General features: G+C 41.8%; 1 protein-coding gene across 1 annotated transcript; it reads left to right on the forward strand.

Annotated features, from left to right (window-relative positions):
• Positions 1–7,665: 7,665 nt before the first annotated feature.
• Positions 7,666–17,599, forward strand: BIR1 (BAK1-interacting receptor-like kinase 1). Its single transcript, XM_087399340.1, has 2 exons — positions 7,666–9,671; positions 17,334–17,599. Exon 1 carries the CDS (start codon positions 7,808–7,810, stop codon positions 9,635–9,637), a length of 1,830 nt encoding a protein of 609 aa, XP_087255466.1. The 5' UTR covers positions 7,666–7,807; the 3' UTR covers positions 9,638–9,671; positions 17,334–17,599.
• Positions 17,600–21,186: the final 3,587 nt, after the last annotated feature.

A 21,186-nucleotide genomic window follows, 5' to 3' on the forward strand; every position in this document is an offset into this window, starting at 1 on the left:
TTATGACAAAGTAGATTGGTGTTTCTTAGAGGGCACCCTTGTTCATTTTGGCTTTATGGTTTCTTATTGATGGGGTAAGGGGAGAGAGTTTTAGATCTCTAGGTCAATCCACGAAGGATGTCCCTTGATCCCTTCCTCTATTTATTTGTGGTTGAAGTTATGAGTATCTATATTAGATCTTGAGCTGATATTTTTGGGCTGAAACTTCCTTTGAGACAATAAATAAAGCTTCCAGATAGTGAGTTGGCAGATGATATTACTATTTTTTTAGATGCCATGCCACAATGTCCACATCTTTTAGGACAGCATTGGATCTATTTTGCACAACTACAAGGGCACATATTAATTGGTTCAAATCGATGGCTTTTGGATCAGTGAGACAAGGACACGCTAGGTTGTGGGAAGTGACATAGGATTCACTTGGATTGAAAGCGGTGTTTATATCATATATTTGGGATACCACGTTGGTTTGGGCATCTTCTAAGACAAGAGTTTGCTTGCAGTGTTGGAGAGCATAAGGAGAAAACTCTTTTTTTGGGGTACTGCCAACCTTGCCTCTAGAGTAGTGGTGGTCAACTCATGGCATGGTTTATTTGTTCTTGCTAGTGCCATTCAAGGGATTTCATAACTTAGCTTAAGAGGCCGATAAGGAATTTTATATGGAGTGGACTTGATGGCACAAAGGATGTTACACGTAGAGTGGCTTAGGGGGCTCTGATTCTCCTTGTGGGGGTTAAAGGTCACTATGCCTTTACCCCAGTTATGTACAATACTCAAAACATATATAAATGAATGAAAAAGAAGATTAGGGTGGTTCTGCACCCACCAAAACTTGTATAGCTCTCTGTGTCTCTCTCTCCCTCTTCCGTTCTTGCTTCCATTGAGATCACTCTCAACTAGTATCAGAGCTCGGGTGATCTAGCTGAGCGTACATGAATGCCTGGAGGCTCAACAGCTCTGTGGGAGGAAGGAGAAGCTCTGTGGGAAGCTTTGTGGTGACTTTACTTGCATTCGAGTGTGTAGAGACCTTGGAGGACCTTTGGAAAAGTCACTTTGGTTTTGCGAAGTAGTTTTGAGAGCCTGTTAAGTGTTTTCAAAGAAAAAGTCGTTTTTTGAGCTTTTCCTTATTCCATTCGATGACAGAGACTCTGTATTGACTTGTAGAGGCAACTATTGTGGTGTCCACTTCACTTCAGGAGCTTGGAAACACCTTATTCTTGAATCTGGGATCATTTCATTGGATTTCTGACTCACTGTGTTAGTTCCTACGTTTTTCTTCCCGGGTACTGGAACTCAAGTTTGGAGCAACCATTTGCAGATCTGTCAGTTCCGGTGGACTTAGGAGGTCCTAAAAACTTCTATGTTGCTCATCATTCGCACTCCGGTGGAGTTTACAAACAGCTCTGTTTCCAAAAACGTTTTTCAGTTCGTGTGTTGGACCCAGTGATTGAGACCACGGTTTCCAAAACCGTCTGTCCCATTGCATTCCGGATGCCCAAAAACCCCTACCTGTTAGTTCTTACGCGATTCTGTGGTGGACAAAATACTCTAACCTTTGTATCAAATGTTGATATGGCAAGAGCCACACTGTGTATGTCAACCATGTGACACAAAACACCAAACCTAAGGACAAGCATGCATTAAGATCCGAGCAAGGCCAAGTAAAAACATGAAAAGAAAAAATCCAAGGACCACCATCGATTAGATGCTACTTCTATGGAAAACATGGACACGCTAAGGTAGGATGCAATTTATGGTTGGAGGACATAAAGCTACTCAAGTTGTGCTTGGAGGACATCAAGCTACTCAAGAGAAATGTAGAAAGAAGGGAGATTGATCCCAATTATCGAGTACTCCACGTAGAGGTATCAAATTCAATGGATGCCAATGTAGTAGCTCGGTCTCTAAGACCAACAACTAGGCATCCTAGTCCAAAGATATAGATTGGAAGGTGCAGAAGCAAGTAGCGGTTAAGATAGCCAAGGAACATGACCCTACCATGGACCTATCACCCAAGTAAAATTTAATCCCATAGACAACCAAGATAGGTGAAGCATTGATAAGAAAGGATGAGCCTAAGTCAAGTCAATCTATTGACACAAGCCTAAAAATGACCCAGGCATGGGAAGTGTTTCGTAACATGACTTCGGGTAAGTCTTACAACTACTACAATCTTCTCCTTATTGTCAAGAATTCCTCCTTAAGGACGTTAAAGCCAAGCAAAATCCACCACCAATAATGGATTCCCTCATCACATTCCAGTCTCATTAGTACTTTGGTCATAGATGAGGCTATCTTGGATATTACAACCAAGATCAAGAAGGAACTCACACCAGGTGTTGTTGTGGACAATGGCTTAGGAGTAAATTTTAAGGCTCTCAAAAACTGTGATCGAATGGCTGAGGTGACACTTAAGAATTTAAAACCTTCCCCATTCCAAATGTGTATGGGAGATGAGAGTCCCATGGAGCCCAAAGGTATCCTCTTGGATGTGGTTATCACAATTGGAGGAGTGCATTATGTTGTGAGTCTGATTGTCATTGCTACGGAGATGAATTTGTATCCATTTTTATTAGGTAGACCTTGGTTGAAAAGTGCCAAAGTAATACACGATTGGGGATTTGAGATGAGGACAATCAAGACTTGGGATACTAAGGTGCAAATCCCAACCAATCCGAGAACAGTACCAAGTAGTTGTTGGTCCCCAATTAATTGGCCAACCTAGGTTTTGAGTAACCAAGTGCCAAGTTACCAGGGCACCAAGTATCCAAGCGGCAAGGTCTTGAGTAGAAGGATAGGCAAGATGTCTATGTAGGTGCACCAATTGGTAGCAATGACTTAGAGAAATCCTCAGGCGAAATCCAGAAGGTAGTTTATGGAACCAATTAGTATAAAGGGTTATAGAAGTGTTTAAGGAGGAAACCAAAGTGGAATGGGCTCCACTAGCAATAGAGTCATGGCTTGCTCTTAAGTGATAGTATATTGCCTCAAGCTAAGACGAGAGCCTATGAATCATTAAACCATTTACACTCTTGTAGAGCTATGGCTAGTTATAACAAGCTTTGAACCCATTTATATAATACAGGTACTTGGTTTGCATCTTTACTCTATAACTTGGCTTCCTTGAAACACTTGTATTGATTCATGCTTGCTCAATCACCCATCTCCAATATCCATGCCTACACAAACCCATTTTAGTATAATACTTGTTCTCAGAACAAGCATCAAGTAGAATGTTACAAACCAAGCATAACCTAGAGTGCAAGAGAGTCATCTTCCACAACAAGCACCCTATCACTCATTGAGAACCATGCATACAAGTATTGGGTTTGCTGATCAATTGAGGGTGGAAGAAAAAGACCGTCAATATAGTGTAAATCTTATGGTAGCTCTTCTTTGGTACAATAACTGTAGGCAACACTCATCCATCATACAAAATCAAATCAAGAAAAGTTGCAGCTAACAATTTATCAATTTCTACTTTAACTATAGCAGTGAGTATTAGGATTCAACCTGTACAACCTTCAACAAATTGGTCTAGCATTGTCCATTAAATGGATTCTATATTGACATAAGTCTGTAGGAATACTTCAGATCCTTATATGATCATGTTAGCACATCCTTAAACTATAAGTAGTGCAACATGTTCATCTCTTTCCCATGGATTCAGTTGTGCATCCAAGTTAACTAAATTTGGCTCAACCCTAGCTCCCAAGTTGACCTCTTGCACTAGTGAGCCAAGAATAATCCTCCTCTAAGGGATGGATATGTTTTGACCCTCTCTTCCATTTCCTTCCTTTCCTTAGCCACTACTTCCTTGTTCTTAATCTTTACAGACATTACATTACTAATTACTTTGCAAGACAAAGGATTTCCCTCTCAATATTGGAAAAGGTTGGCATTCCATTATAAGATATTTCCTTAATTTTCCCAAAGCTAGCTAAACTCCCTAGAGGTTCTAAACCATACTAGCCTTGGTACTAGGAAAGGCTCTAAGTAAATCCCTTTTTAATTGTTTCTGAGATCTAAAATCTTGGCATTGCATTATAAGATCTTTCATTTCAATTTTTCCAAAGATAGATGAACCCCCTAGGGGTTCCATCTCTATAGAGTTAATCATACCAGCGTTGCTAGGAGGAAAAGCTCTAAGGGACTCCATCTTTAACTGTTTTCGAGATCTAAAATGAACACCCCTATGGCACTCATGCCAATACATAGTTGCCCTACCCAAGATAACACAAAATCATCAACTTCTACCTATCACCCCCTTGGTCAAGAGCATGAGATATCTATTGCTTCAAATTGCATCAAATGCAAACTAGCATTCTCCTCATCCCTTCCTTGGAACCCACCCATGACATCAACAACAACTATGCCAAATAAACTCTTGATTTTGCTACATCCTCTTTCCTTATTCTTAACCTGCATTGATGTAGCAATAGATTCCTAGGAATGTTCCATTAATGGTACTATTGAAGAAGTAAGGCAAGCTTTAAGAACATGATGAGAATCTCCACAATTGTGACAAACTCAAAGATGGCTTCGATGTCCTTTTCTTTCTTCTAGATTCATCACAATTGCCACATAGTGCCATATCCTCAAAGGATACCAACTTTACTATGCTCTTTATTAATAATTGATCATGTCATGGCTTCGATGTCCTTTCCTTTCTTCTAGATTTATCCCCGATTGCCACATAGTACCATATCCTCAAAAGATACCAACTTTACTATGCTCTTCATTAATTATTGAGCACATAGGCTTGGTCCATAGGGCCTTACTATCCCTAGAACTCCTAAAACTTTGGAAGAAACTATTCTCCATTTCTTGATAAATATCCTCCTATCTCAAGTGAATTAATGATTAAATTCATTCAAACAAAAAGGTATCAAAGAGATATGTGATTCTAGACTTTAAATAGGTTGGTAAGTACCTTATTTAGGTTGAAAAAGTTTCAACATGTAGGTGACACACTACTTAAAAACTAACAAGAGGTGGGAATTTTGCAAAAATTTTGTAGAATGCATAACTATATAAAAATTTTAGCCTTGGTAAGTTGTAGGAAGCATCAATTTTTATTAAAGAGGGGAGTTTGCATACGTACCACCATCCAACAAGAAAACATTGTGAGAACCACTTTTCAATGACAAATTGTTTGCGGACTATGACTATGTTTATATAATATATCGCTCCACTCACAAAGTCTACCACGAAACAAGAAAGCCAATTACCACAACAACCATGAATTCCCTTGAACGCCAAATCCTCCATCAAACCAACCATATGAAGAGAATGCCAACAAGCCAACCATATGCAGAGTCTGCACCTTGAAACATGCACACATTGCTGGGCTCAGGAACTCTGCCAATGACCCAAATTGCCTCCAATCGTGCTGGTAAAGGGAACACAAAGTCCGCCATCGAATATGCTACATGCACACAACACCAGCAATGGGCAGAGTAGAATCTACATGTTTCTAGTTGCACACACCAATAGAAAAAAAGTGAATTGCCCAAAATACATGTCACAATTTTCCCTTTGCAAAATGAGGCACCCTTCACTATAGCCTACTCCCTACGGCATGCACACACGCGCACACACACACACACACACATGTGTGCACATGTGTGTGTATGCACGCATGCGTGCACATGTGTGCACCAATTTCATTGTATGCATATAAGTATATATGTGGTTATTTGCCAACCCATGTATCCAAATGGCTTATGACATCACATGCACCCATTTTCTAAGAGTAGGTAGCTTTTTCCTTACTCTGAGGTATATATGTGGTTATTTGCCAACCCATGTATCCAAATGGCTTATGACATCACATACACCCATTTTCTAAGAGTAGGTAGCTTTTTCCTTACTCTGAGACCTCTAATGCTTGGTGTCCAACCTAAGAGATGAGCCTTAAAATATCCATGGCCACTCATAGGCTTCCTTAGCACTATTGAAAGTTGTTGAGGAGTGGGGGCCATAGCATAGACATATGGGCATTGTATTTGATACGACAGGGAGGAAAAGAAGCTCATGTGAGCATAGTACTTAATGTGAAAGCTAGAAATCAAAGCTAACAAGAGAGTTGGAGTGGGAGGGAAGTAAAGATTTGATGAGTGCTAAGGTAGTGTGACTTTTGATGACTAGGTGTGAAAGGATACTTTGACTACATGTTTGATTCGTCAAAGAAGACCAAGAAAAGGAATTTAAGTGTTGAGTTCACACAGTCAGTCAATAAATTACGAAATAGGGAACTTCACAATTTAATTAGGTTGAATTAAACAAGATAAAACGAATGCTTTGTGGGCATGCCGTGTGGTTCATATGAGAGAGAGAGAGAGAGAGAGAGAGAGAGAGAGATTAAACAACGTTTTTAAAGGGACAAAGGTAGTGGAAAAGTAAAAAACATGTGGAAAATTATACTAATTAGACTTCTAAATTGCTAGTAAAACATTAGTCTAGTGATAGAGGCAAGTAGAGCTTATGCTTAGAACATAAGTCATAGTAATAGGGTTTGACTCCTTAGGTTGGAACCTATAGAGGCATCAAATTTATCAAATGTTGGTGAGCCCATGACAACATATTGCTAAGATTCGCTAGTAGAATAAGGATGGCGCCCTGACTACCTTTACCTCACGGTGATGCAAAGTTGGACGTGCATACAAGGCAACAAGGGCTAGTGCAAGTCCACATCATGGTCTTTGAGGTCTCCATTTTCCCAAGGACTAGTAAAGATATGTGGAATTTCCACAAAATCGAAGCTCCGGTTAGGAAAATCACTCTTGGGAGAGCCAAGAAGTCATACGAGTGGGCCGGCTGCGTGACAAGGGGAGGAGGGTTGTTTGAAAGAGGAGTGTTGGGTCGATTGGAGGGTGGATTGTTTTCGGTGATTGTGGTTTGAAAGAGGAGTGTGGGGTTGATGGGAGGGGATGGAGTGTTTGGGTGGGTTGGGGCTCTTTGATGGGGGGAGAGAGAGAGAGAGAGAGAGAGAGAGAGTTTATTAGAGGTTTCGAAAGACGAGCGGTTGATGAGAGAAAGTTTAGAAGAGGTTTCGAAAGACCGATGGGCCGATGAGAGGCAGGTAAGCATCAGGTGAGGAGGGGGTAATAAGTTTATTGAAAGACCGATGAGGGAAAGAGAAAGACCGATGGGTCGATGAGAGGCAGATAAGGATGAGGTGAGGAGGGGGGTCAAGAGGAGGGGGAGGACGTGCCGGGGGGGGGGGGGGCAAAAAGGGGGTGTTAGGGTAGGAAGGAGGGCCGTCGGATGAAGAGGAGGAGGGCCGTAGATTGGATAGACGGAGATCGTCAAGGAGTAGGATTCGGCTAACGGCGAACGTTAAATTTGACGGAGGCCGTGTTTGACTGGAGTCTAGTTTTGACTATCATGATCTTCTTCTTCATCTTTTTCATCACCCCTTTGCTTTTCAGGGCCTGTGCAGCTCCGAGCTCCTGGCTATGGCGGACTCCCCCCCCCCTCCCCTTTAACTTCCCCTTCTACCTCCTTTTCCCCCCCCAACTTTGCTTCTCCACTCTCCTTTCCCTTCCTCCCTCCCTTTCCCTCTAGATCTCGCCTCCCCCTTCGTCAATCCACCTCGCATTCCGCTCCTTTCCGCCTTCTTCGCTGCACAAGTTCTCCCTTCGCTGCCCAGAAGAGCTCTTGGCTTTCGTTTCCCCTACCTTCTGCCTTTCGCTCCCTTGACCCACTAGAGCTGCTGGCTTCTTCATGGCCTTCCTTCTCGCTCGTTAAGGAAACTACCCAGTTAGCCGGTCTTGCTGCCCATCGCGGATCATACATAGCGGGGATGAGGCTTACGCAGGTTGCTCTCTTCTTGGTTCTCTTGCCCGCCTTGCATGTGCTCTGCCAAGACGATTCTCAATGCCTCCAGGAGTTCAAATCATCCGTTAAAGATCCTGGGGGTTACCTTGCAAATTGGGACTTTGCCAACGTTTCCAAGGGTCACGTTTGCACCTTCAGCGGCGTGCAGTGCTGGAATGATCAAGAGAACAAAGTTCTCAGTTTGAAGCTTTCTCAAGCAGGACTTACTGGTCAATTCCCAAAGGGTCTCAATGTTTGTACATCGCTTCAGCAATTGGATTTATCAAGCAATGTGTTTTCCGGCTCTATTCCCGTTGATATTTGCAAGCAAATGGCCTACTTAACAACTCTGGACCTTTCCCAAAACTCATTTACAGGCTCCATTCCTGATAATCTCGGAACCTGCTTATATTTGAATTATCTTCACTTGGAGCAAAACCAGTTAACGGGGACGATACCATGGGGGATTGGTCTTCTTTCAAGGCTTTCAGATTTGGATTTGTCTTCTAATTTGTTGACTGGACCCATTCCCTCGAGCTTTACAAATCGAACAGCCATTGGCAAGGGTCCGTTCGCTGCTAGTGCGTTTCAAAATAATCCTGGGCTTTGTGGTCCTCCGTTGGGTTCATGTGGCTCATCATCCTCTAGCTCGAAGTTAGCAGTGATTGTCGGAGTTGCAGTGGCATTGGTTGCCATTCTTGTTTTAGTGTGCGCGTTTGGGCTATGGTGGGTTCTTTTGCGTTCTCGCAGAAAGGACAGGGCTGTCCTCAGGGATGAGCATAAGTGGGCGAAACGTATCAAGGCTCCTAAATCCGTCACTGTATCAATGTTCGAGAAGCCCTTGGTGAAGATTAAATTGTCCGATCTAATGGCCGCTACTAATGACTTCAGCAAAGACAATATAATTGGATCAGGAAGGACGGGCACTGTCTATAAGGCCACCCTGCAAGATGGTTCCATGTTGGCGATCAAAAGGCTTCAAGTATCATCGCAGACAGACAAGCAATTCAAGTCAGAGATGAGCACATTAGGGCACTTGAGACATAGAAACCTTGTTCCGCTTCTGGGCTACTGTGTGGCAGGTGGAGAAAAATTACTCGTGTACAAGCATATGGTCAATGGTAGCTTGCGCGATTGTCTCCATGAAGTCCCAGATGAAAGTAAGCTGGACTGGCCAACCCGCCTCAAGATTGGGATTGGAGCTTCACGTGGGTTAGCCTGGTTACATCACAGTTGCAACCCCCGGGTCATACACCGAAATATCAGTGCCACCAGCATACTTTTAGATGAAGAGTATGAACCTCGGATTACCGATTTTGGGCTTGCCCGCTTGATGAATCCAGTTGACACTCACATTAGCACATTTGTAAATGGGGATTTTGGAGATGTGGGTTATGTAGCACCAGAATATGTGCGAACCTTGGTTGCTACTGTGAAAGGTGATGTTTACAGCTTTGGTGTAGTACTCCTTGAGCTTGTCACAGGTCAGAAAGCTATGGACGTGTGTGGCGAAGGGGATTTCAAAGGGAACTTAGCAGAGTGGGTTGGATATCTTTCAAACAATGGGCGTGTAGCAGAGGCCATTGAGATTTCACTGAAGGGCAAAGGCTATGATGAGGAACTTGTCCAGTTTTTAAGGGTTGCTTGTGCGTGTGTTCTTTCTGCTCCAAAAGAGCGGCCGACTATGTTTGAAGTATATCAGCTGCTCAGAGCTATTGGTCAGAAGTATAATTTCACAGATCAAAATGATGAAATACCACTTTTCACTGGGGATGCAGAGTACACAGATGAGCTTATAGTGGCGAGAGAGAACTGAAGCTATCTTGCCAAACCGCTTTACAGTAGCAATGGTGTGTAATCCTTGGCCTTTGCTGGAGTATGGTATGAATTTCAGTCATTTCTAATTTATTATCCTCCCTCCGCCTCTCTCTTATTTCCCTGCAATAGTTGCTTCCTTCAAGCTGACCTATGAGCAAGACAGCTGTCACACATCCTCTGGAAAAAAAGACAGCTGTCACACATCAGATCTAAAACGGAAGGACACGTGATATGTAGAACTGCAGAAAATGTATTGTAGAAAAGCTGGCTTACATAACTAATACTTGCTCTGTGTCTCTATGCCCGGTCCATTAGTGATTACTGTTTCTTCTGAAATCATACAATATATGCCATTGACAGACGATACTGTCAGGAGCTCATCTTCAGTTTTAGTGTGCTAATTATGGGACAGAGTAATTTGCATTTATTTATTCAAAATGCAAAACTCATCTTCTCCTCGCTGAGTGAAAGGGCCTTCTGCAGACTCATATGTCCTTGCTACTATTTTGCATGCCCTTTTTAAGGAGTATGCCTTTACATTTATATCCTCCACATATGCAGAAGAAGTGACCAACATTGTAATGCAATTGCTTATGCAAGATGATGGTGCATGAGCTCCGGCATGTGAACTCTTATGGCTGGTATCTCTGTGTTGACAGTTACCGTTTTGTAATGATGACAATTGGTGGGGTGTCACAGTAGCTAGTCCCTGCTATGTCTGATGGAGTTGATGGTTTTTCAACCTTGTGATGGAAATTATAAAACTGTACTGCAGGTTTGCTTTTACAGGAACAACTTGGCATGTTCCTGTATTTATCTAGATAGCTGATTTCTGCTACATCAGGATACATTCCCAGTTTCCAAGCGTACTAACAAAGAAAATTTTTGTCATAGAAAATGGGACTCCAATTTCTTTTAAACTAATTATTTCCAAAGAAGACCTGCTACTCAACTTGCCAAATCTCAAGCTTGAACCTGGGAGCAGATGCTAGTGTTCTATCTATATTGCTTGTGTTGCATGGGATGCAGTTTGTTTTGTGTTATGTGGAGCTGCAGGTGTATAAATGGATGCTGAAGTATGAGTGGGTGTGTGGATTTGTATGTGTGAGAGCCTATGCTTGTACTATGGTCTACACCTACCGTTGGGCATTGACGACGGTAGGGATGTCATAGTAGCTAATCCCTGCTAGACGTGATGGATTTATGGTTTTCAACCTTACGAGTGACTATCATGAGATTGAAACTGCCCTATGTGTTGTGTTTCTAGAGGATGAGTTTGGGCATGTTCTTGGATTCATCTATATTTATGTGGACCTGCGTTTCACAGAACTGGAATTGTTGTCAATATTGTCTCCTTTACAGCCCATGATCTGAATTGGACCGCGTGCAATGGCTTTGGCGAAAGGCGTTACAAGTTGCGTAGTTTTTGTTAAACATTGTGATTGACGATCGTTACTGTAAAGCAGTGGCAAAATATACTAAGGTAGTGGGGCTAGCACGAGGGGAAACTTAGCTCAAGGGCTGAGGATTCGGGGGAAGGACTATAAAAGCCCCACCTCCACTCATGAGCACTCATGTACGGATTTTACTCCTTATCCTCAATCTACTTCGACCTCCTGCTTCCTCCTCATTAGGAAAAAAGGGAGCTCATTTTGGGGCCCCGAGAGAAATTCACGATTTCTTCATTTATCTTTCCTCTAAAACAATAAAATGTGACATAACCCCACTGACGTACGGTGCATATTTTGGTATTTTGGACATCACCGGCGTGTTTAGAGCGGACCAGAACCTCTAGAAAGGCTTTTGAACCCGGTCCAACCTGTCAAATCGCTTTCATTTGCACAGGTTGCTCTTTGGGCCGTTTTTGGCGTTTCAAAAGCCTTTCCGGGGGTTTTGGTTTGCTCTGGACGCGCCGGTGATGTCAGAAATACCAAATTCTGCACCGTACATCATATATAATAAAGTAGCTCAAGTGTCCTCATTGAATGCAAACTTGACCACATTTCTTTTGTTTTTCTTTTTGGCTCTCCTTTGATTGGTGGAGGGCTATTTTCTTTCTTGGCTAAAAGGCCCCAAAATGAGCTCCCTTTTTTCCTAATGTTCAGCCTCAATGTCGCCCCCCCCCCCCCCCCCCCGTCTCTCCGTCTCTGTCTGTCTGTCTCTCAGTCGCAGATTTGCAGCAGGAGGCCACAAATCAAATTGCAACTTGCTAGGAAATAGCTGGATGCACATAGATTTCACTAGCAAAGGTGGAAAGACAAAAAGATGGCTGGTCTTTCAAGCACAAGCTTCAATCCCCAGATCAATCTTGCAAGAATGCATGAGAAATCGAAAAGCTAAAATCAGCTTTTTTTAGCTCAATTAAAATTTATTTAAAGAAGTGTTCTAAGCTATTTAATAGGGAATGGAATAAAATAATTAATTGTTAGTTTATTATTATTATTATTATTATTATTTGGGCTCCATGACCCTCTATCCACTGTGCACACAAGTATTTACACAATTGGCCTAGAAGATTTAATGCAGTTCATGTTAGCTGGTCTTGGTCTGTGTGTCGTGCCTTCTCCTTTGCTGTCTCTGTTGCTAATCGGTGCACATCTGCTGTCTCCTGTTGCATAGCTGCTGCAGTTGGGTCTAGTCTGCATTAGTCTGTAGCTCTCTGGACCTGTTGGTCCCTATCTGCCTGCATCAGTCGCCTTCAGGCCTTTTATGCCATCTGTGGTGCTGTTGTCCTGTTGGGCATCAGTCTTTTACTGTCTGCACTCGCCTTGCTGTCTTTGTGCTCAGTGCTTGCAACAGTCTGGCTGCACATGTGTCAATTCTAACCAGTTGGGCCGGCTGTTTCTGCTCATTGCTGCAGTCCACACTGCTGTCGGTCAGTTGGTGAGTCCAAGGTCTGGTCTGCTACTTGAGCCCACTATTTGACTGGTTCATGCTGCCCCCTTGATAGTCTGCCTTCCTGTCTGCGTCACTTGCTAAAGTCTGCCCATCTTGTCATTCTGCCCACGCTCTGGACTCTACACTGTGACTGTTGCGCCCATGTCTGTCCTCCATGGCAGCCGCTGCAATTAGCATGCATGCGGCTTGCCTTTGCTTTGCAGAGGTGAGCTCCAGTGACCTGTTTCAGACAATTCCTCCTTGTGACAACACCTGGCGATTCTGACATCCCTCTTGGTCTCCTGCAGTCTTCTTTTTGCTCTCATGGCCAGGAACAGTGTCCATCTCATGCAGAAACGGGATGTGCTAATAAAATTACATGTGTCAGTGGTTCGCATGTGGGGTCCCAATCCCACGGCCTAGCCACCCACGGGAGAGCCCAATCCCCCAAAATGGATCCAGGGTATCTCTCCCCTCCAGCCATTATGTCGTTTCCTCCTTGACTACCCATTTTGTATGTGGGATATCTCCTTTTGACTACGTCCATGTGGCAGTCTCAGATAAGCATATATGTCTTGCCACACCATATGCTTCAACAATGTACCCTAGCCTTGCTAATGCCCTCAGAATTAATCCAAACTAAAACTAGCAGTTAACGCTCGACTTGTACCATCTAATGTGCATGTGAGTGGTCAGATTAGAAATGAATACACTTAAAGATATGTTAATTTTCGGAGATTATGTCCAACTCTCAGGTTTAGCCTATGTAATCTTGTTCTATTCTTGTGGAAATCCAACATTAGTGCCTAGCATACCAAGGCTCACTCCCAAGGGCCGTAGGAAGTACTAAGTGGGGCCTAAAAACCCTATGAGTGGGATGTGTGGAGCTTCACAGTCTGGGGAAATTTTATACGCCCCAAAGGCTGCTCAGGTTGGCCAGGCAAGCAATTGGGCAGCCAGCTGGAATGGTCAGCCATAGGATCCACAGATTGGGTCGGCAGACTGATCGACAAGTTGGGTCTGTAGAATAGCCACTTGGCTAATTTAAGGGGGCATACAGACTGTATATAAATGGACTGGGGGACAGACATCATTCAGTGCAAAATGCAGTTTTAGGCAATAACAGAGAGCCATCCCAGCAGCCCATAGCTTTGGGTAGAGAACATCACAGATGCATAACACCTCCAGCTAATGGTGTTAAGTAATTTTTTTTGGGGCTCCTCCTAAAGCCACTAAAGACCTGAATCTGAGGCATGCCGCAGGAGATGAGGCAACACCTGGAGGACACAGACCAGACACCAATGGAGCAGTACCCTCTTTTGCTCGTGGTATAGGTTGTAAGGTGTTGTGTGCGTGCCGCGGGGTATAAGTTGTAATGCCCCATGCCCCTTTTGTACCCAGCTGTTGGTCTTGTTTTGGTGACATATCTATATTTGCTTTGGTTGCATATCTTGCTGTCTATCATCTAGATCTGTGTGTGGTTTGTTCATGCTTGTATGGAATCTGGATTCATTGAATAGGTCTTGATCAGGTAATTTTCTCCTGCTGCGCATTTTGGTTTGGGCATGGCTCAGCAAACAAGGCCCATTCAAAGGTCATATTGAACATGTTGTCAGAGCTACGCTTGGTACATGCTTAGATTCTCCTACAGAGGGGCTCTAGATAGTACATTCACCTCACCACGGCCTCTGCCTCTACCTCTCAATGCTGAAACTTGAATGAGTGACGTACCTCTTTTTTGCCGTGGAGGCCTGGATATTTCTTCTGCTCATCCTGTAGTGGAGCATAAGTAGGCAACTTATTTATGCCAATCTTTGTGGGATCCACCTGCAAACAAGTTCTAGCTTAGAATGCATCATGGTTAATGCTTCAAGAGTCAAGACAATGGGCATGAATGCAAGAAACTTATAAATCACAACCTTCATTGAAGATTCTTGAATATGATATTCCAAGTGCAAGTCTCAAGTTCAAGTCGTTTATTGTACCTGTGCTGGACCAGCCAAGGTATTTAATTTTTGAATGAGTCTCAAGTGGGCACGAGAGTACACCAGCTGCTTGAGCTGGCTTGTGCTTGACTTGTTTCTTATCTTTGTATGATGATGGAGTAGGAACTCCAGTTCCTCTCACATGCCCCTGCTGAGCACATATATTGCAATAGAGCTGACCGTCACACAAAGCATGGTTGTTAAGATTCACCTGTGTAACGTTTAAGACACTTTAGGCACGTTAGACTCTCCTATAAGGCGACTTCAGACGACGCAATCCTTTGTACACGTGTGATGCACTGCAGTGCTAGTCTGCTCCAAATCCGATGCCATGTTGGTTGCTAACCAGCAAATCTGGACTCTTAAATTTTAAGGCTTGAGTCTTGACTCTTAACGACAATGCTAAGTGTATTTCTCGCAGCTAGCTATGCTAGTAAGTTATAACCAAGGTCCAAAGCTATATGTTTGTATATACACTTTTATGTGGTTTTTAAATTAAATATTTATAATTATAAAATAAAATGATGCTATTGTTATAATTAAATATGTGTCTTAAGTATCTTATTGTTAAGACACTGTAGACACCCTTGTCTGAAGCATGTGTAACGTGTCGTGTCTTGACGTGTCTTACAACCATGACACAAGGCGATTACCCTTAGCGAAATGCAAATCAATCGCCATTGTCGAAAAAGAGTACACTATACTCGAGACATTTTATAAAAAATAGGCATATGGCATTAATAATTCAAGAATAAAAATTCCCATGTGTGGAGAAATCTGAAGAGCAGAAGCTTGCAAATGGGGAGTGGAGCAGCCATATATCACCACCACTCGATGAGTTTCACGTGTCTCCATTCTCCTTGAAGTGGTTTGAGAGGCGTCTGTGTGTAAAGCCTCTTTGTTGTATACCTTGGAGAAATATGTATGCTTATCTACAACCAATGTGGCCTTGTGAACACATCCTTGTTTCAAACTGCTGCAATCTGTCTGAAGAAACTGATCTGTTCTACTATGAATGTGATGTGCATGGTAAATTCATCTTTGTTTGCTCGTGTTTTTTGACATTTGACTACCCTTTGGTTGAAGAAACCTTTTTGAGCCAATGGGGCTGGCATTGTAATTTATCAATGCTAATATAAATCTCTATTTTCTTTCTTTAGAAAAAAGTATCTGAATAAAACCATATGCTTTATTTCAGAAAATCAAGCTGTTGCTGCACATAACTCTCCTCAGCACATGAAGCTTCTTTCCTTAGGCAAACCTTTCTACTTTCACAATGACCTTTTTCTGTAGAAGTCTTGCCTTAAAGCCCAGGATTACCCACATATTTCTTCAATAGGTGTACATGAACACAATGTGGATTTTAGTTGTGCTTATTGTCTCCGATTCATAAGCTGCTTTGCCAGTCTTTTTAATTATAAGGAAAGACCAATACCACCTCGAGGCAGGCTTCACACCTACAGTGTCTTGTTCAGAGCAGAGAGCCTATTTGGCTCAAACTGAAGGGAAGCTCCCTTGGTAATGGTTGCTTCCGTCATGGGCTCTTAATTGGCCTACAAAATATTATTTCCGTATGAAAATACAGAAAGTGTGGACACGTATGTACACGTGCAAGAGCATATGTTCTTAGACTGTTTTACAGCTACCATTGGGTGCTGACAAGATTGGCAGGATATTGTAGTGACTTGCTGTGGGTGACACCCTGTTACATCTCCTTAATTTATCGAAATGGATGAATATCTTGGCTGAGCCTCCATGTAAGCAATCTGAAATCTTTTTGTTAAAATAGTTCTCTGTTTCAAAACTTGCACGTAAGAGATCGTCCATCCCAATCTATGGAGCCTTTTTGTCTGATTTGATGGAAGCTGCCTACTATCTTTCTATGTTTTAATCTGATTGTTTGGTTTCATTAACTTAAAAGTCATAGATGATTAAATGGATCGTCTTTCATCCAAAACTGATAGTATGTCCAAAGGGAATGGGCAGGTGCTAGTATGCTTCCGGCTATGTTCTATGCTACACATATGCATATGGGCACGGCTTTATGACTAATAGATAAGCTGCTAATATTCCGGCTGAAGAGCATGGACTTGTGCTTTGAACAAACAGAAGTAGAACGGCCAACCTATGTTAGCTGATACTTCTAAAATGAATGATGTTCATGGGTCAAGTAAAGATTGATGGATGTTATTCAGCAGTATGGGCTCAGTACTGGCTATAGTGTCTGAATTCTCACACGTTTTTTCCAGGTCCTTTCACTAGAGAAACTGAGATCCTTTCACTAGAGAAACTGAGTGTGAATATTGATTCATCATTGAACATGTTGGCTTTGAATTGCGCATGCTCATAGCTCATACAGGACTGGTCAAGAAAGCTGTACGGTATAGCTTTTGCTGGATCTTAGATACCTGGGTGCACTAAATATTAGAAATTTGCCCTTGAATTATTTGCAGGATGTCCGATTGCATCTTGCTTGTCTGAACAGTAACCCAGCTTGTATTCATGAGCCTGCTTCATTGGGCGTTGTGTTTAAATGATTTGTAGTTTTTCTATTATACCTTGGCACTTGCAAACCCTTCCAATGTGGGGGATTATGCTAACAGAGCTGATATTTATCACTAGTGAACTTGCAAGACTGCCCTAGGATATAGTCTTTGTCTTTGTTTGCTTGCCAAATTTCAGATAGATTGCATTAGGTTTTATGAAAGGATAAAAGTAGTTCATGTAAAATAGAGGGGCTTGGTTGCTGTTATGAGTGTGCAGGTGGGAATTTTTCACAGTAGTGGTTTTTGCATTGTATGCATTTAACGCCCTGTTGTTTTTATAGTGCAGACGTACATTGAGCAAACAGTTCTATCATGGAGCGTGGAAATGGACTTACTGGTCTACCCCGTCTTTCAGGATGATTGGTTTGGGGAAACACTGACAGGATACTTGTTTATGAGGCTGTCTAGCTAGATCCTTATTTGATATTTGTTCGGATGGAGGTCCTAATCAGATAATTCAATGTGATATCTCATGCTACAGCAAATACTAAAATGGTCTCAAGAATTCTACTGCATTTTTGCAATTATTTAATCCTTGAGATTCTTATCAAAGTTACCGTTTTTCAAAACACACCTGCAGTTGAATATTTTTGTTCTTGTTTGCAGTAGTGTCTTCGTAAGACATTCTTCCTTACAGAAACTTTCCCAAAGAGCCCAGCTTTAGTGTGAAGCAATTCCTTTTAAAATCTCACCTCTGGAAATTATGGTGCAGTTTCTAGTATGAGTGAGCTTTGATTGAATAAAATAGCTTGCTTCTTCTATGCTCATCTTTTGATTGTCTCTTATATTTTTTTTGAGCTGTGAAGATGACAGTCTACATTTTCTTGTTTCAACGTTAGGATATCTATTTTAAAAACACTCAGTTTTGTATGTTGAGACATGGCTTTTTGCACGATGTAGAGGAATTGGTTAAAAGGTTTAGATATACGCAGGGGTCTTGCTGTTCGTTCGATTTTTTTCTGGCAGCTCGGGATATTCTATTTTAACATTTCCCTCGGCATTTCTGAACACTTGTAGTACTGTTCTGACAATTGACGGTATTATCTTTACAAACTCAGCATTTGTCATAAAGCTAAAGCAATGAATATCCATTGTAGCCTTGTAATGAGTAAAACTGCTTTCATCAATTCTGAAAGTAAAGGTCTTTAACAGCAGGCATAGGTAACAATGCTACAATGATCAATAACATGCTTGCAAGGCTGTACATGCAGATATGTGTAGGCCAAGGTTGTACTGCTGATTAAAATTAATCTCAGCAATGACAGGCATAGGTAACAAGGCTGTACATGCAGATATGTGTAGGCCAAGGTTGTACTATTAATCTCAGCAATGACAGGCATGTCTTTTTTTGCATGCCAGGTGTTTGCATTGTTTATTGTTGTGAAGACTAAGTACTAAGTACTCATACGACAATTGATTCCATGACATGCAAATTTATTGATTAGACTTGGAAAAAAAGGCATTTCTATGTCAAGCTTATTTTTTAAACCATAAGAACTCTCGGTATGATTGCTCTCAGAGTCTCTTTTTTACAAAGGAATTGGCAAATAAAGCCTCATTTTTAGTGCATTTCACAGATTGAAGTTTCCTCGGTAGGAATCCCTCACACAATAGTAAGGTAGTAGACGTGGGTTTTGAGACAACCCCATGAATTAATTGCGACCTATGTTGCTATAGTTCTCCCTCAAAGTTGACAGTTCACAGTGTTTCATATTTGATGAATATTGGCTTCACATATCTGTGTTTACCCCTAACCCAATTGCCCACGTTATAATCTTTTGAATTAACCATGAGAACCTCCTAAGTCTCCCATTTTGGCACATTGGATGGATTGGACGTTGCGCATATGAATGTTGAACCCATTGCTTAGCAGCAAGGAGTCGTCTTGGAAACGAAGCCTTTATGGGTAGCTTGAGTTAGGGAAGGATGGAAAGACAAATTAGGGTATTTAATTGATTAAGACGTATATAATTTTAAGAACGCCCAATGCAAATGACACCCCCAATTTGGAATATTAGAATAATCAAAAGAATGAGGGATAAAGTTGTGTTGCAGCCTCCACTCGTTGACCCATTGGGACATACAGTCATTTGATAGTGGAAACCTTGGTAAAGCATTGTAGATAGCTAAGAGGTGATTGGGACGATGAACTGGAGGGGGCAAATTACACCTCAAGTGTTAGATTTGAAAGAGAAGGTATAGCGTCAAGAAGAGCAAGAAAAATTGGTCCTAGATTTGAAAGAGCTTAATCAAGAAGTTGTCATAAGTATTCTTGCAATGAAGAATACTATATTGAGATTCAAAGGTTGAGGAAAAAGAGAGGAAGGCTCCATATGTTGGATTTTATTAAAGTGTTCACTTGCAAAAGCCAACAAGATTTAATAGAAGTTAGAGGCTTCTCATGGAAGAAATAAATTTGCGGTACGATGATGGACATTGATCATCTTCGTAGTCTTTCCAAGGACTAAAATGTATAATATTGTTGAAATCTCGAAGGTGTGGGAAGTCAGATAGAGCGATTTCCACTCAGAATCATAGAGTAACCTTGAATCCCTTTGAATTTGGCTTGGATGGCAACTACCAAGGCGTATCTAGAACAGACTAGCCACCATCTATTTCTATTTTCCATTGGAGTGCAACAAACCTTTCATTTTTCAAAAGTGGTTCTTATCAAGGGAGACTCGCTGGCCATCACATTTGGAACTTGGGAGTGGTTTGAGTAGCCACTGGAGCTGTATTGGTAGTGGTCCAAACATGAGCATATACCTTTCAGAATCACCTATTGTGGGCCCATAAGATGGATAGATATTTGAGTTCATTTAGGGTTGCATTGCCAGATGGTAAAAATTGTGTTTGATGAGGGATGAGCGTACACTTTTTTAACATCAATACCCTCAATCACATTGTTCCAAAGGTTTTTAACACAGTCTACTGAAGCCTCGAAGCAGAGAGTTGATACACATCCATATCTTCTTGTTTAACAAGAAAAGGTTCCAACCAAGCTTGCATAACAAGCAAACTAGAGTGCATTGTGCTGTAGGGTTTTTGTAAGCTTCTTGACCTCAACAAAATGTCTTTGAACCACAAGCTAGAGACTTCAGCCACTTACCACATCAAATTATTAAGAGAAGTGGTGAACGTGGGAGAGGAGAGAATAAGGAGAGAAAAGGCAACCACCACAAGTCCACGACAAACTGCAATATGTACACTTTGCTACTATTGTAAAAAGATGATTTACTAGGTTATATTTTTAAGCCTACTTAGGAGCCCTATTAGATGATTGGAGGACACCTCACATTGTGTCTTACATTGTAGGATATGCCCTATCCCACCACTCTTTGTATTCATATTGCCTCTTAGCATAGACATTCTATATGCTCAACACTCCCTTAAATTGCACTTTACAAAATGCAGGTGGAGTGCAAAGGAAAATTGTTGTGAGAGCAAAAGTTGTAAGCTTTGATGTTATGGTGAGCATGTTTGCAAAATCTAGAGAAAAACCGGAAAACCTTTGAGTGACTTTCATCCATTAATCTCCCTCTTCAGTTGCAAGAGGTCTTGGAAGATTTTGAGTCAATTTTTAAAATACAAGAACTTGTCAAAGCTCAATGGATTTATAACATACATGTAACTTCTTCATTGGTGGTAATGCCCCACTATGTATTTGGTGTGGGCATGGAAAGCATAATTCCTAGCCAAATATATGCTGCTCATATTGTTATAATAAATTGGAGTTGGATCTCTTTTGAACAACTCTAATTTCAACAATAGCCTCTAAATAATACATCCGCACAAGTTCTCTCAAGCTACATTTATAGTAGCATGGTACTCAAATTCCATTTGAGAATAAGGCCACTATGTACTTTGCCAACATGAAACTACGTATATGCTAGGTAAGGTGGTACACTTTTTGCACTTTAAAGCAGTCAGGTTTCAAGTGCCAAAAAGGCACATATGTGGGAGCACTTTTGTAGGCTTAAACTGTGCATGCTCAGAACCCAGTGAGACTTCCTTTAAGCCCACTCCTCATCATGCAAGGGCACTTTCAAATGCACTTCAACACCCCCCCCCCCACTTGCTCACATGTGGGATAACACCTCCATGCCATGTGGTAGCATGCCCTTGCTCATACCTTTTCC

The sequence above is a fragment of the Dipteris shenzhenensis genome, chromosome 28 (assembly GCF_047967505.1).
Source record: "Dipteris shenzhenensis isolate YYH24624 ecotype China chromosome 28, Dip_SZ_1.0, whole genome shotgun sequence".
Taxonomy (NCBI): domain Eukaryota; kingdom Viridiplantae; phylum Streptophyta; class Polypodiopsida; order Gleicheniales; family Dipteridaceae; genus Dipteris; species Dipteris shenzhenensis.

Coding starts and splice junctions, on each gene's coding strand:
- BIR1 (XM_087399340.1), top strand. CDS start 7,808: ATGAGGCTTACGCAGGTTGCTCTCTTCTTGGTTCTCTTGCCCGCCTTG.